Consider the following 15,735-nt stretch of genomic DNA (forward strand, 5'->3'; position numbering starts at 1 on the left):
CATGAACATGGAATAGTTTTCCATCTTTTAAGGTCCCCTTCTATTTCTTTTAGTAGAGTTATGTAGTTTTGTTTGTATAGGTCTTTTACATCTTTGGTTAAGTTTATTCCTAGGTACTTGATTTTTTTAGTTGCTATTGAAAATGGTATCTTTTTTTGAGTGTCACTTCCGTTTGTTCATTTCTAGCATATAGAAACATTACTGACTTATGTGCATTAATCTTGTATCCCGCTACTTTGCTAAATTTGTTTATTAGCTCTAGTAGGTGTATCGTTGATTTCTCAGGGTTTCCTAGATATAAGATCATATCATCTGCAAACAATGACAGTTTTACTTCTTCTTTTCCAATTTGGATGCCTTTTATTTCTTTGTCTTGCCGGATTGCCCTGGCTAGCACTTCCAGCACAATGTTGAATAACAGTGGTGACAGCGGGCATCCTTGTCTTGTTCCTGATCTTAGAGGGAAGGCTTTCAGTCTCTCACCATTGAGTACTATGCTGGCTGTGGGTTTTTCATATATGCTCTTTATCATGTTGAGGAAGTTTCCTTCAATTCCTACCTTTTGAAGTGTTTTTATCAAAAAGGGATGTTGGATTTTGTCAAATGCTTTTTCAGCATCTATTGAGATGATCAATTGATTTTTCCCTTTCGAGTTTTTAATGTGTTGTAATACATTGATTGTTTTTCTTATGTTGAACCATCCTTGCATGCCTGGAATGAACCCCACTTGGTCATGGTGTATGATTTTTTTAATGTGTCTTTGGATTCGATTTGCAAGTATTTTGTTGAGGATTTTTGCATCTATATTCATTAGGGAGATTGGCTGGTAGTTTTCCTTTTTTGTAGCATCTTTGCCTGGTTTTGGTATTAGATTGATGTTAGCTTCATAAAATGAGTTAGGTAGTGTTCCATTTTTTTCAATGTTTTGAAAGAGTTTGAGTAAGATTGGTGTCAGTTCTTTCTGGAAAGTTTGGTAGAATTCCCCTGTGAAGCCATCTGGCCCTGGGCATTTATTTGTGGGAAGATTTTTGATGACTGATTGGATCTCTTTGCTTGTGATGGGTTGGTTGAGGTCCTCTGTTTCTTCTCTGGTCAGTCTAGGTTGTTCATATGTTTCCAGGAAATTGTCCATTTCTTCTACATTGTCCAGTTTGTTGCCATACAGTTGTTCATAATATCCTCTTATAATTTTTTTAATTTCTTCAGGATCTGCAGTTATGTCACCTTTTTCATTCATTATTTTGTTTCTATGGGTCTTCTCTCTTTTTGATTTTGTCAGTCTAGCTAGGGGCTTGTCAATCTTGTTGATCTTCTCAAAGAACCAACTTTTGGTGATATTTATCCTCTCTTTTGTTTTTTTGTTCTCTATGTCATTTATTTCTGCTTTAATCCTTGTTATTTCTTTTCTTCTACATGGTTTAGGATTGGTTTGCTGTTCATTTTCTAGCTTCTTCAGTTGATCCATTAGTTCTTTGAGTTTGGCTCTTTGTTTGTTTTTAATATATGCGTTTAGTGCTATAAATTTCCCCCTTAGCACTGCTTTTGCTGCATCCCATAGGTTTTGGTATGTTGTGTTCTCATTTTCATTCGTCTCTATATATTTAGCAATTTCTCTTGCTATTTCTTCTTTAACCCACTGATTGTTTAGGAGTGTGTTGTTTAACCTCCAGGTATTTGTGAATTTTCTAAGTCTCTGATGGTTATTGACTTCTAATTGTATTCCATTGTGGTCAGAGAATGTGCTTTGAATAATTTCAATCTTTTTAAATTTATTGAGGCTTGTTTTATGTCCCAGCATATGATCTATTCTGGAGAAAGTTCCGTGAGCACTAGAAAAGTATGTGTATCCTGGTGATTTGGGATGTAATGTCCTGTAGATGTCTGTTAAATCTAATTCATTTATCAGATTGTTTAGGTTTTCAATTTCCTTATTGGTCTTCTGTCTGGTTGATCTATGTATAGGAGAGAGTGATGTGTTGAAGTCTCCCACAATTATTGTGGAAACATCAATTGCTTCCTTTAGTTTTGCCAATGTTTCTCTCATGTATTTTTTGGCACCTTGATTGGGTGCATAGACATTTACGATTGTTATTTCTTCTAGCTGAATTGCCCCTTTTATTAGTATGTAGTGGCCTTCTTTGTCTCTCAAAACATCCCTGCATTTGAAGTCTATTTTATCTGAGATTAATATTGCTACACCTGCTTTCTTTTGGCTGTAGCTTGCATGAAATATTTTTTTCCATCCTTTCACTTTCAGTTTTTTTGTGTCCCTGTGTCTAAGATGAGTCTCTTGTATGCAGCATATTGATGGTTCATTTTTTTGATCCATTCTGCGAATCTATATCTTTTAATTGGGGAGTTTAATCCATTTACATTCAACGTTAAAACCGTGAAGGCATTTCTTGAATCGGCCATCTTATCCTTTGGTTTATGTTTGCCATATTTTTCCCTCTCTCTATTAATATCCTTTATTGTACCCATACCGAATCTCTTTAGTACTGAACCTTTCTCCAAGTCTCTCTGTCCTGTCTTTGTTTCTCTGTCTGTAGGGCTCCCTTTAGTATCTCCAGTAGGGCAGGTCTCTTGTTAGCAAATTCTCTCGGCATTTCTTTGTCTGTGAAAAATTTAAGCTCTCCCTCAAATTTGAAGGAGAGCTTTGCTGGATAAAGTATTCTTGGCTGGAAATTCCTCTCACTCAGAATTTTAAATATATCGTGCCACTGCCTTCTTGCCTCCATGGTGGCTGCTGAGTAGTCACTACTTAGTCTTATGGTGTTTCCTTTGTATGTGGTGAATTGCTTTTCTCTTGCTACTTTCAGAACTTGCTCCTTCTCTTCTTTGTTTGACAGTGTGATCAGTATATGTCTCGGAGTGGGTTTTTTTGGATTTATTCTATTTGGAGTTCGCTGAGCATTTATGATTTGTGTATTTATGTTGTTTAGAAGATTTGGGAAGTTTTCCCCAACAATTTCTTTGAATACTCTTCCTAGACCTTTACCCTTTTCTTCCCCTTCTGGGACACCAATGAGTCTTATATTCGGACGTTTCATATTATCTATTATATCCCTGAGGTCCATTTCGATTTTTTCAAGTTTTTTCCCCATTCTTTCTTTTATGCTTTCATTTTCCATTCTGTCATCTTCCAGGTCACTGATTCGTTGTTCAACTTCCTCTAGTCTTGTACTATGAGTGTCCAGAATCTTTTTAATTTGGTCAACAGTTTCTTTAATTTCCATAAGATCATCCATTTTTTTATTTAGTCTTGCAATGTCTTCTTTATGCTCTTCTAGGGTCTTCTTGATTTCCTTCATATCCCGTACTGTGGTCTCATTGTTCATCTTTAGTTCTTTGAGTAGCTGCTCTAGGTGCTGTGTCTCTTGTGGTCTTTTGATTTGGGTGCTTGGGCTTGGGTTATCCATATCGTCTGGTTTTTTCATATGCTTTATAATTTTCTGTTGTTTTTGGCCTCGTGGCATTTGCTGAACTTGATAGGGTTCTTTTAGGGTTTGTAGACCTATTGAAGTCCTTATCTCTAATTTATCAGATCTACAGCTTCGTGGAGTACACTTTCTCTAACTAACCAGCAGGTGGCATCCACGAGCCACCTGTTCTCCACAAGCCAGTTCTCCCCTGCTTAGCCTTTTTGGTGAGTGGGGGAGTGAGTCTTGTGGGGTTCAATTGGTGTACCAAGCTTGCGTGTGTAGTTGGTGTTGCCTGCCCTGTATGTGGGGCGTGTTTCTGGGCAGTCGGGGAGGGGGGATGGCCCTAACAATCAAATCTCCCTGATGATCCTAGAGTTTTAAAGCTGGTGCAATAGTCTAATCCTTCAGTTCAGTCCTGCCACAGTTTGTCTCTGCCACTGACCCACAAGTCTTTGGTATTGGCGTATGGCTCATGAGACTTGCAAGTGGGCCCCTCTTCCAGGCTGTGCACCCCGGGTCCTCTGTTGAGGGATGACTGTGCTATGTCACAGGTGAGTGCCATCCCCGCAGGGCAGTTCTGGGCTGCTGGGCTGTGTAGGGAGGCTCCCAGTCTGCTCAAATGATGGCTGAATGGGGCTTTGTTAATTCACACTGCTCCACCTTCCCAGCTCTGGGACATTCAGCTGAGGTTGCAGGGAAGGCTAATGTCCACGCCCAGTTTTGTGGTGTGTGCCTGTTATTTGAAGCACTTCCGTCACACTGGGTTGTCTGGGGCAGCTCTGGGCTATGGGGCTGGCGATGGGCAGGAGTGTTTCCTGTCCACCAGGATGGTGGCTGTGAGCGGACACCCCCCTTTTCTTGGGAAGTTGTGTTGTTTAGTGAATTTTCTCAGCCACTGGATTATTGCCTTTTGTCTCAGAGCTCTCTTAGTTCTGCTTTTGTCTTGACCTGCCCAAATTGCAATTCTTTGAAGCTTTCTGTATTGGGCTTCTTAGAGTAATTGTTTTAGAAAAAGAAAAAAGGATTTAAAAAAAAAAAACAAACAAAAAAACGGCCCTCCTCAGAGATCTAATGGGTTATTGAAATGCTAATAGACAAAGCAACCAGGGCCATTAAGGAAAGGTCCACAGGGCAGAGAGATCAGCTTTTCTTCAGGGTTTGCATATGCGCCTCAAGGCCTGAGCTCCGCCCTTCCCCTTTCTGTGTTCACCAGAACTCCAAAAATCATCTGCTTTTATTTTGGAGTTTTTCGTGTTGTTTTTTTTCTATGCCTGTCTCCTCTCTGCTGGGCTGGCTGCTCTCAGAGTCTCTGGTGTCTGGTCTCAGTCTGTCTGTGGTTGGAGTTTGAATCAGTAGAATGAGTTTCCTTTAAGAGCAGCCACTGCAGTTCTCCCTTCTCCTTCCCGGAGCTGACAGCCCCTCCTCCCCCGGGACTGAGCCTGGCAGGGAGGGGCGCGGGTCCCCTGGCCGCAAAAACTTACAGATTTCGCTGATCTCAGCAGTTCCACGTTTTCATGAGTGTTGTATGAAGTATGCCCAAAGACAGATTGCTCTGTGGTGTCCAGTCTGTAAGAAAGGAGTACGTTTCGTTTTCACATAGAGACAGCATGGAATAAGGGAAATGGAGGCAAAACCAGTTTAAACAAGCCCCAGACAAAGAGAAGAGAGAATCTGCCTGATGTAAAGAGACATGAGGTAGTATCAGAGGCGGGAACTCACAGCAAAAAAATAAAAATTTGGGGGGGGCATTGGCTAATCAGTTCAAAATCTCAATAATGAGCTAGTTGGCTCTCTGGGATTGGCTGTACAAATTAAAATCTCAAAAGATGAATTAGTTAGTGTTCTCGGATAGGCTGTAACCTCTGTAGTACCCAGTCAATGGGGAAACGGGAGGGACTTGCGAATTAGGAGTAGGAGATTTAAACATCGCCATTCTCTTCCTCTGGCGCGCCAACCTTCCGCGTGTTTGGCTGGACGCCCCATCTTGCAAGATCGTAAATAAATTCTTTTCTCCTCCAGAACCGAGAGAGCGTTTATTCCCTTACAGGTACCACTTTATTTCCGACACAGTCCACGCAGTTCCTGGCTTTTTACCTACTTTCCTGGAGGAGTAACTAAAACTTACAGCTCACCAGTCTGCCATCTTGCCCCGCCTCTGGATATGTCGCGTCTAGATTTTTGTGTCCTTTGACTGCTTGGCATCCCCATTGGATTTGTAGTAGGCATCTCAAATGTAACATGGCTACAAGTGGAGTTTTGATTTTAAATCTCAAACCTTCTTTCTTCCAGTCATTTTATCTTAAAATCCAGTTTTTCATCAAAAGATCTAAGTGCCAACCTTGATATTTCTTTTTCCTCACATTCAATTCATCAGCATGTCCTGGAAGTTCTACCTCCAGATCATTTATACTTGTGAAAGTGTGATACTTGTAAAAGTCTTAGAACAATGCTTGGCACATAATAAGTACTCAAAAAATGATAGCAGGTATTAAAATTATTTTTATATTGTTTTAGACACTCAACATGCGCTGACTGCTCCTTTTTTAATGCATTTTTTTTATTGTGAACTTTAACATACATACATAACAGTGACAACTTTCAAGTACAATTTAACAAGTAGTTAGGGAACAAACTTCAAAGAATGTCATGGGTCACAGTTCCACAACTTCAGCTTTTTCCATTATTGTAAAATATAACATATGTACAGAAAGTTGTTAACTTTCGATGTACAGCTCAACAAGCAGTTATATATAGGTAATTTCAAAAATTGTTATGGGTTACAGTTCCAGTTTTCAATTCTTTCCTTATTATGCAATATAGGGTATCTACAGATAGGTGAAGGCTTTCAGAGCACAATTCAACAAGTAGCTATAGAGCAGATTTCAAAGGATGTTAATAAGGTACAGTTCCACCATGTGATTTACCTCCTCCCAGCTATTCCAACACCCCAGCATCTAAAAAAATACATATATTTATATGAAGTTTCAGTATTCATAGACCTTTGTTAAATCTTATGTTGTTTGTTACTACCCTTTCCTCTCACTTAATCTTTTTCTGCATCTTCAGGGTTGTCTAGGCCGTGAGCACCCTAACTTGTTCATATTGAAAAGGGGTATCAACAGTATGGGGATGGGGGCTGCATCTGATTGTTGTTCTTAAAGAGACTGTTGCCTCTGGGTTTTAGGGCTTGTCTGGCATAGGAACACTCTGGTGGATTTAGGTTTCTGAGAGATAAAACTTAGTAAGTGAATATTTTATAGAATCTCAGGTAGGGATCTAGGTATTTGGGGACTACTTTTGGTAAGGGCATGGCTTACTGGGGCCATTTGGGATGTCTAGCTGGAGCTTGTATAAGAGAAACCTCCAGGATAGCCTCTCTACTATTTGGGATCTCTTAGCCACTGTGACCTCAGCTTGTTACCTTTCCTTTTTTCCCCTTTTGGTCAAGTAAGCATTTTCAGTCCCTTACTGCCAGGGCTAGGCTCATTCCTGGGAGTCATGTCCCATGTCACCAGGGAGATTCATTTCCCTGGGAGTCATGTCCCTCTTGAGGGGGAGGCTAATGCATTTATTTGCGGAGTTGGGCTTAGAGAGAGAAAGGCTGTTATCTGTAACTGCTCCTTTTTAACCCTTAAAATCTTGCAGTGTATGTATGCTGATTCCCACGTTATATATAATGGAACTTGAACTCAGTCATTTGCCCAACATCATATGGTTTGTGAGTGCCAGAGCTAGGACTCAGACTCAGGTTTGAATGTTGTCAAAAACTTGTGCTTCTTCCCTTTTAATGAGGGAGAAAATTTAATTCTTAAAATGTCACAAATATTCAGTGAAGGGGAGAGGATCACTCTAGCTTGAAACAGACAGGAAAGATTTATGGACATAATCAACAGACATTGTCATGGGTCCGGACAAGAAGGGAGGGAGTGAATGAACAAATGCACAAATATGCTAAGAGTGCTATATATTGCAGCAGTAAACCTGGTTTGACTGTAGGGGGTTTATTAAAAATATGGTATGGCCACTCCCTAACATGGTTCCATCCTTTATAGAGCCTACAGTCTTGCAGGGCAGGGGAGATCAACAAGTAAGTCATTTAATAAAGTGTTGTAAGCACAATGAAGAGGCAAGTATAGGTTGCCCTGGCAGTGGTATCTAAAAATTGTCTGCAGAGTCAGGGAAAATTTCCTGGAGGAAATGACTATATACTGAAACCTAAAGAATGAGTAGAAGTAAACCAGATGAAGAATATTCTGGGTAGAAGAGGAAGACATATTTAAAGGCTTAACCTTGTTGGTTCATAGGATGAGGCAAGAAATGAGGCTACAGTGGTGTGGGCTGAGGCTTGTTCTGGAGGGGAGCTATGAATGGCAGAAGAGTGGCATGGTCAGGGGAAGAAACCTGACCCAAATCTTGTTTTGCTTAGGGATCGAAAGAAATAATATTCAAGGGTATTAAGAACAGAGAGACCCCTTCCATCTGTCTTTTTCCCCCTCCAGCTTTATTTTCATTACTGTGAAGTACTTTTTTTTCCTGTCATCTTCAATCTTTTATTTGATTGAAATATTCCTTGGGGATTTAATTTCTCATTTTCTTTTAGAGAAGGAGTAAGGGGTAAACAGAAATAACAGATATTGGGAGTACATCGGTGAAAGTTTGTAGGATTATAGTTACTTAACTCTGAGCCTGTTTGTGAAGCAAGTAAAACATAAACTTGTTTAAACATAGAACTGTTGCTTTTGGAAAGATTCAGAAAGCCTTAGCATCTCCTTTAGAAATGACATAGAATTCCTTAACAAGTAATAATTTAAAACATTAAATTAATTGAATTTGGGGTTTAGGAGTGACATTATTCTCCTCTAAAACCTTTTCGTAATAGATTTAGGAAGCCAGGTTATGTAGTTATTAAGATTACTGAATTGTAAAACTCTTTGAGAATTAAAAAAGGGAAGTTTTTCTCTATTGTTTATTCATATGTTAGGTCTTAATTTATTTGTCCATAAGGTATATATCTCAAAATTAATTTGCTATTTAGAAAGGAATTTAGTTGTACCTTAAACTTCCTCAGGATTTTAAGGTAGGATGGTTTGTAGGAGATCATTACTATCTTGTATATATATTTATTTTTTTTATTTTTTTTATTTTTTATTTTATTTTGAAATAAATTCAAAGTTACATGAATAGCTGCAAAAACAATACTAGCCCCATAGACAGAATTCCATCATACCTTGACCCCCCTCCCCTGATAGCTCAATCCACCAGCTTCAACATGCTGTCACATCACTATTTCTTTCCCTCCCTCCCTATCTATCATCCATCATATTATTTCTCTGTCTTGTGAACATGTGAGAGTTAGCTGCACACATCCTTGAACATACACTATAATTCACGTATGTACTTCCCATGAACAAGAACATTGTTTTATGTAATTCCATTAAGCACAGCTAAGACGTATGAGAGATTCAACAGTGATACAATGCTTACATTCTGTATTTCCTTTTTCTTATGTCTCAACTGTGTCCTTTCGAGCCACCTGTCCTCCACCCTCCAATCCCATCCAAGTTCGTCCTTAGCATTCAATTGTTGTCTAGTTAGACTGTCTCTCTCTTTTTTTTTTCCCCCTTTTTTCAATTGTGGAAACATCTGTACAGCCTAAATCTTCCCATTCCACCCCCTCCCTAGCCTTCCATTAGTGGCATTAATCATATTAGAATGATGTTATGCTCTTTCCCACCATCCATTGCTAGAAATTTCCCTTCACCTCAAACAGCAACCCTACACTCCTTTCTTAACTTCCCATTGCCCCTTCCCCCATTTCTCTTAACCCAAACTCTAATTTCATCTCTATGGTTATATTCTCTGATAATTTCTTTGTGTTTACTGTGGGGCTTAAAATTAACCTCTTAAATCCCTATCAATCTTGTTTTTCTTTGATACCACCTTCACTTCAATAGGGCACATAAACTATGTTCCTATACTCCTTCATTCCCCCACCTTTATATAGTTGTCTAAAATTACATATTTTACATTGAGTTCAAAACCACTGATTTGTCCTTAGAGTTTGTGTATTTTTTATCATGTAGGAAGTAAATAGTGGAGTTACAGTTCAGAAATTGACTTGTATTTGTATTCCATTGTGTTTGGAGAATGTTCTTTGAGTATATTCAATTTTTCTTTTTTTTAATTTCTTGAGGCTTGTTTTATGTCCCAGCTTATGGTTCCTTCTGGAGAAAGATCTGTGATCACTAGAGAAAAATGAGGGTCCTGGTGATTTGGGATGTAAGGTACTATATGTGTCTGTTAAAATTCTCTATATCTCTTTCTCCTTTCTTTGTCTCTCTGTTGGTAGGGCTTCCTTTAGAATCTGAAGTAGGGCAGGTCTTTTATTGGCAAAGTCTCTCAGCATTTGTTTGTGAAAAATTTAAGCTCTCCCTCAAATTTGAAGGAGAGTTTTGCTGGATAAAGTATTCTTGGCTGGAAATTTTTCTCTCTCAGAATTTTAAATATGTCATGGCACTGCCTTCTCGCCTCCATAGTGGCCACTGAGTAGTCACTACTTAGTCTTATATTGTTTCCTTTGTATGTGGTGAATTGCTTTTCTCTTGCTGCTTTCAGAACTTGCTCCTTCTCTTCAGTATTTGAGAGTCTGATCAGAATATGTCTTGGGGTGGGTTTATTTGGATTTATTCTATTTGGAGTTCTCTGGGCATTTATGCTTTGTGTGTTTACATTGTGTAGAAGGTTGGGGAAGTTTTCCCCAACAATTTCTTTGAATACTCTTTCTAGACGTTTACCCCTCTCTTCCCCTTCTGGGATACCAATGAGTCTTAAGTTTGGACGTTTTATTTTATCTATCGTATCCCTGAGATCCATTGTGATTTTTTTCAATTTTTTTCTCCATTCTTTCTTTTGTTCTTTCATTTTCTGTTCTGTAGATTTCTAGGACACCTAGATGTTGTTCAGCTTCCTCTAGTCTTGTATTGTGAATATCCAGAGTCTTTTTAATTTGGCCAACAGTTTCTTTTATTTCCATAAGATCTTCTATTTTTTTATTTACTCTTGCAATGTCTTCTTTATGCTCTTCTAGGGTCTTTTTTATGGCGCTTATATCCTGGGCCATGGTCCTTTTGATGTCCTTTAAATCCTTTGCCATGTTTTCATTCTTTGATTGTAGTTCTTTAATTAAATTTGTGAGATATAACGTTTCTTCTGAAATCTTGATTTGTGTGTTTGGAGCTGGATTCTACGTATCATCTGGTTTTATCATATGCATTAAGATTTTCTGTTGTTTTTGGCCTCTTGGCATTTGTTTTGCTTGATAGGGTTCTTTCAAGTTGTATCAAAAAAAAGGGATATCAATCTAATTTTTCAGAGACACAGTTTGGTGATGTAAAGGTGAAGGAGAGGGTGACAGTATCATTATTATCTTTGTGAGAATTGTTCACATTTTCCTTGTGATACCTAGCTAGTCTTAGGATCATTTCCTTCCCTATGAGAGAGTATTTTCTTTTTTTAAAATTTAATTTTATTAATTTTATTTTTTTTTGTTGTGGTAATATATATACAACATAAGATTTCTCGTTATAACTACCTTCGAGCATACCAGTCACTGATGTTGATTGCATTCACAATGCTGTGCTACCATCACTAAAATATTCCCATTGATCCGAACAAATTCTGGACCTGTTAAGCATTCCACCTCTCCTCCCACCACTGGTAAGCTGTAACCTACTTTCTGTGAGAAAATAGCTTTTTAACACCTATTTTAGGATGAGTTCCATTCCTTTAAAAGTTTGTCCCTGTCCTAATGATAATGAGAGGGAGATAGTAGATTAGCAGCTTTTTTTGTTATTATCTCTATAATTAATGCAGGCACTTGAGTTAAACTCATAAAACCTTTTGCTTCTTTTTTTAAAAGAAAAATTAAAGGTAAAGGATCTTTTGAGTTTTTCTTGAAATCTTTTTAAAGCAATATCATTGGGATTTTGAATGAGATATTGAATGTTCAGTAGGTGCTTGTTGAATTGAAATCTGAAACTTGGGTAGTAATTAAAATAAATAACTTTGATATGTGAGTATTCAGTATTTAGAAATTAAAGTAACTGTTTATAAAATGAAAAAAAAATTTTTTTTCCCCTCTATAGCGCTGGCTGACAGAACAGAGAGCTCAGTGTCCCCATTGCCGGTAAGTGTTTTGCTGTAATTATTTGTGAATTTGGAAAATAGTAAAATGATGGGGTCAGAGAGTGCCCTAGGATTCATAAAGGCAGGTTCTTTTTGGAATCTGTCACATTTCTCCTCCTCATGAAGAAATTGAGAAGAAAATAAGCAGTCTGCCTAGACAAAGAAATGTAGACTAATTTATCTGACTTAGAATTACGTAGAATGCATTATGGTAATATATTATACCTCAGCCTTCTTTTAGAAAGTTGTGTAACTTACCTTTTATAATTTAAAAAATAAGAAAAAGAAAAGTTTCTTCCTTAAAATCCAGAGAATATAGATAAAAATAAAAAGATTTTTGTTTATGATACTCTCTATCATATCTTTTCATGAAATACCATTTTCAGAAAAAATTGTTAGGTTTTGTATCCTTCCAGACATTTTCCTATGCATATACGAATAAGTACCTTTATACATAAAAATGTTTTTCTTAAAACACAGGATACACTGTTTTGCAAGCTACTTTTTTCATGTAAAATATGGTGGATAGCTTTCCTTGATGGTATGTACACATGCAAAATTTTAAAAATTGAATATTAATCTACTTTATGAATAGACCACATTTATTTACACTCATGTTGAGGGGCATTTAGATTGTTATGATTTTCGTTTTTTCAAATACTAATGACAGACTGCCTTGAAGAAAAGGTTTTTAACATTTTATACTTCTGACAACAGCTCTAAAAGCGCTTTTTCCTCGTATTCTTGCCAAAGCTGGATATTATCAATCTGTTTCATTTTTTTGTCATTTTGCTAAGTGAAAAATTGTATCTTGCTTTTAATATGCATTTTTAAAATGATTGAAACTGAGCATCTCTTCAAACATCTTTAGCCATTTATATTTCTTTTTCTCTTCCTTTTCAGATATTTTGCCCACTTTTCTTTATGTATTGTTGAAATTTTTTCATATTAACTTGTAAGAAGACCAGTGCTATCAAATGGAACTATGTGTAATGATGGAAATGTTGTATATTTGCACTGTCCAATACAGTAGCCATGACTATGTGGCTTTTGAACACTTCACATGTGTCTAGGGTGACTGAGGAATAAATTTTTATTTAATTTTAATTAATTTGAATTATAATTTAAATGGTCACATGTAGCTACTGGATACTGTATTGGACAGTATAGCTTTAGATTAGCATTGGAATTCAGCTTGTAAACTGGATTGCCAGTATTTTTTTAAAGGTTAATGATACATTAATGTGATGACAGTAGGTTGCAAAACTTGTCTTTCATTGTCTTCGTAATTATATTAATAGTAATGTGGCTTGAGTATGATAGCTCTATTTTAAGGAATGTGTTTGCTTTAGAAAATAATGTCAAGTTCCAAGTTAGAATATATGTATATGCTTTCCTCCCAGTGCTCCACTCCAGCTACGAGAACTAGTAAACTGTCGTTGGGCAGAAGAAGTAACACAACAGCTCGATACTCTTCAACTTTGCAGTCTCACCAAACATGAAGAAAATGAAAAGGACAAGTATGTTCTCAGTTTCTTTAAGTATTTCATATATTTTGCCACTAAGTTGCTGCTGTATCTTATTTTAATGACACTATATTGGCAGTTTCCCTTTAGTTAATTATAAATGAGTAATACAGTATTCCTTAGGGTTTTTATTATTTCATATATCTGATGCTTCTGTATAAAGTTAAAGAAAGAAAAGATTTAGTAAGTGGCAGTAATTTGTGGGTTTTTTTTTTCCTTCACTTTATCATAGTTTTAAAAAAATTATTTGAGAAGTTGTGGATTTACAAAACAATCATGCATAAAATACAGGATTCCCATATACTACCCTATTATTAACACCTTGTATTGGCATGGTACATTATTACAGTTGGTGAAAGCACATTTTTATCTTTGTCATATTGACTGTAGTCCATGGTTTAAGTTAGGGGTTCTCTGTTCAAGTAGTGTAGTTCCATGGATTTTTTTGAAAAAAATTTTATTCTAGTGACATATACAAGCTAAAATTTCCCCTTTTTAGCCCCATTCAAATATATATTTCAGTACTGTTAATTACGCTCACAATGTTGTGTTACCATCACTACCATGCATTACCAAAACTTTTCCATCATTCCAAATAGGAACTCTGTATATTTTAAGCCTTAACTCCCTATTCCTTACCCCCACCCCATGCTTTGCTAACCAGTGTTCTAGATTCTGATTCTGTAAGTTTGCTTATTCTGATTATTTCATATCAGTGAGATCATGCAATATTTGTCCTTTTGTGGCTGGCTTATTTCACTCAACATGCTGTCTTCAAGGTTCATCCATGTTGTTGGATGTATCCTTTTTTATGGCTGAGTTATATTCCCTAGTATGTATATGCCACATTTTGTTTATCCGTTCTTCAGTTGATGGACACTTGGGTTGCTTCCACCTTTTTTTTTTTTTAAAACAGTTTTATTCGCACAGCATACAGTCCATCCACAGTGCCCAATTAGTGTTTCTTGGTGTATTCAGAGTTGTATATTCACAATTTGAGAACATTCTCATTGCTCCAAAAATAAGAAAAAAAAAATCCCCTAGCGTTTATACCTACCTATTATTGATTCTTAGCTTTGGTTTAGTACCTTTGTTATAGTTGATGAATGAATATTTCAGTGTTACAGTTAACTATAGTCCATAGTTTGCATGGATTTTATTTTTTTCCATATGCACACTATTATTAACATCTTGTAATATTAGTGATGTACATTTGTTCTAGTTAATGTAAGAATTTTATTATATTTGTACAATTAATCACAGTCATCATCTACTTGAGGTTTCACTATGTTGTACAGTCCCATATTTTATCATCTAGCTTTCCTTCTAGTGATGTACACGAACCAAAACTTCCTCTTTTCACCATACTCACACTCAGCATTGTTAATTACACTTACAGTATTGTACTATCATCACTTCTATCCATTTCCAAATATTTACAATCAACCTTGTTAAAAATTCGGTATACCTTAAGCATCATCTGCCCTCTCTTTACCCTCTTTCTGTCTTCTGTTAACCTGTACTCTAGATTTTAACTCCCAGAATTTGCTCACCATAATTAGTTCATATTAATGAGACCATACAATATTTCTCCCTTTGTGTCTAGCTTATTTCATTCAGCATAATGTCCTCCGGGTTCATCTGTGTTGTTGCATGCTCAAGGATTTCATTCTTTCTTATAGGTGAATAATATTCCATTGTATGTATAACAGCTCTTCACATGGTGGGCATTTGGGTAGCTTCTGTTTTCTGGCAATTGTGAATAATGCTGCTGTGAACTTTGTTGTGCAAATGTCTGTTTGCATCCCTGCTTTCAGTTCTTTTGAATATATACCTAATAACGGGATTGCCATATCATATGGCGGTTCTGTACTTAGTTTCCTAAGGAATCGCTGAACAGTCTTCCCCAGTGGCTGCACCATTTTACATTCCCACCATCGGGGAATAAGTGTTCCTGTTTCTCCACATCTTCTCCAGTGTTCGTAGTTTTCTGGGTTTTTTTTTGTTCTTTTTTTTCTTTTTTTGATAATGCCATTTTAGTAGGTGTGAAATGATATCTCATTGTGGATTAGATTTGTGTTTCTCTAGTGGTTAGTGATACTGAGCATCTGAGCATCTTTTTATGTGCTTTTTGGCCATTTGTGTATCTTTGGAGAAATGTCTATTCATTGTCTTCGTAATTATATTAATAGTAATGTGGCTTGAGTATGATAGCTCATTTTTAAATTGGGTTGTTTGTCATTTTGTTGTTGAGTTGAAGGATTGCTTTATTTATTCTGGATATTATGCCCTTATCAGATATGGTGTCCAAATATTTTTTCCCATTCTGTAGGTTGTCATTTTACTTTCATGATAAAGTCCTTAGAGGTACATAGTGATGCTGGGAAGTGATGTCATATTTGTACTTTGTTAAAAAACTAGTCTGCATTTTGCATGTGATTGTAAAATTCTTATAGATTACTGAAAATGATACTTTAAAATCATTTGTATATATGTAATTTTTTAGCTTAATTCACAGATGTCATCGAATGCATCTTATGTTTATCTGCTTCCTGATCCATAATCTTTTTTAACCCTTTTTTATTGAAATATATTCACAAAGC

At 36.6% G+C, this 15,735-nt stretch overlaps 1 protein-coding gene across 10 annotated transcripts in view; it reads left to right on the forward strand.

Annotated features, from left to right (window-relative positions):
- Nucleotides 1-15,735, forward strand: part of TRIM37 (tripartite motif containing 37) — a 230,264-nt gene that overhangs the window by 21,963 nt on the left and 192,566 nt on the right. For all 10 annotated transcript variants that reach the window (XR_005212803.1, XM_037810100.1, XM_037810101.1 and 7 more), the window contains exons 3-4: nt 11,567-11,607; nt 13,010-13,126. Coding sequence is in view for 9 of the 10 variants with exons in the window: in XM_037810100.1 (XP_037666028.1) it covers nt 11,567-11,607; nt 13,010-13,126 (158 nt within the window). In the remaining variant the exon portion in view is untranslated. The remainder of the gene's footprint in view (nt 1-11,566; nt 11,608-13,009; nt 13,127-15,735) is intronic.

The sequence above is a fragment of the Choloepus didactylus genome, chromosome 18, assembly GCF_015220235.1.
Source record: "Choloepus didactylus isolate mChoDid1 chromosome 18, mChoDid1.pri, whole genome shotgun sequence".
NCBI lineage: Eukaryota > Metazoa > Chordata > Mammalia > Pilosa > Megalonychidae > Choloepus > Choloepus didactylus.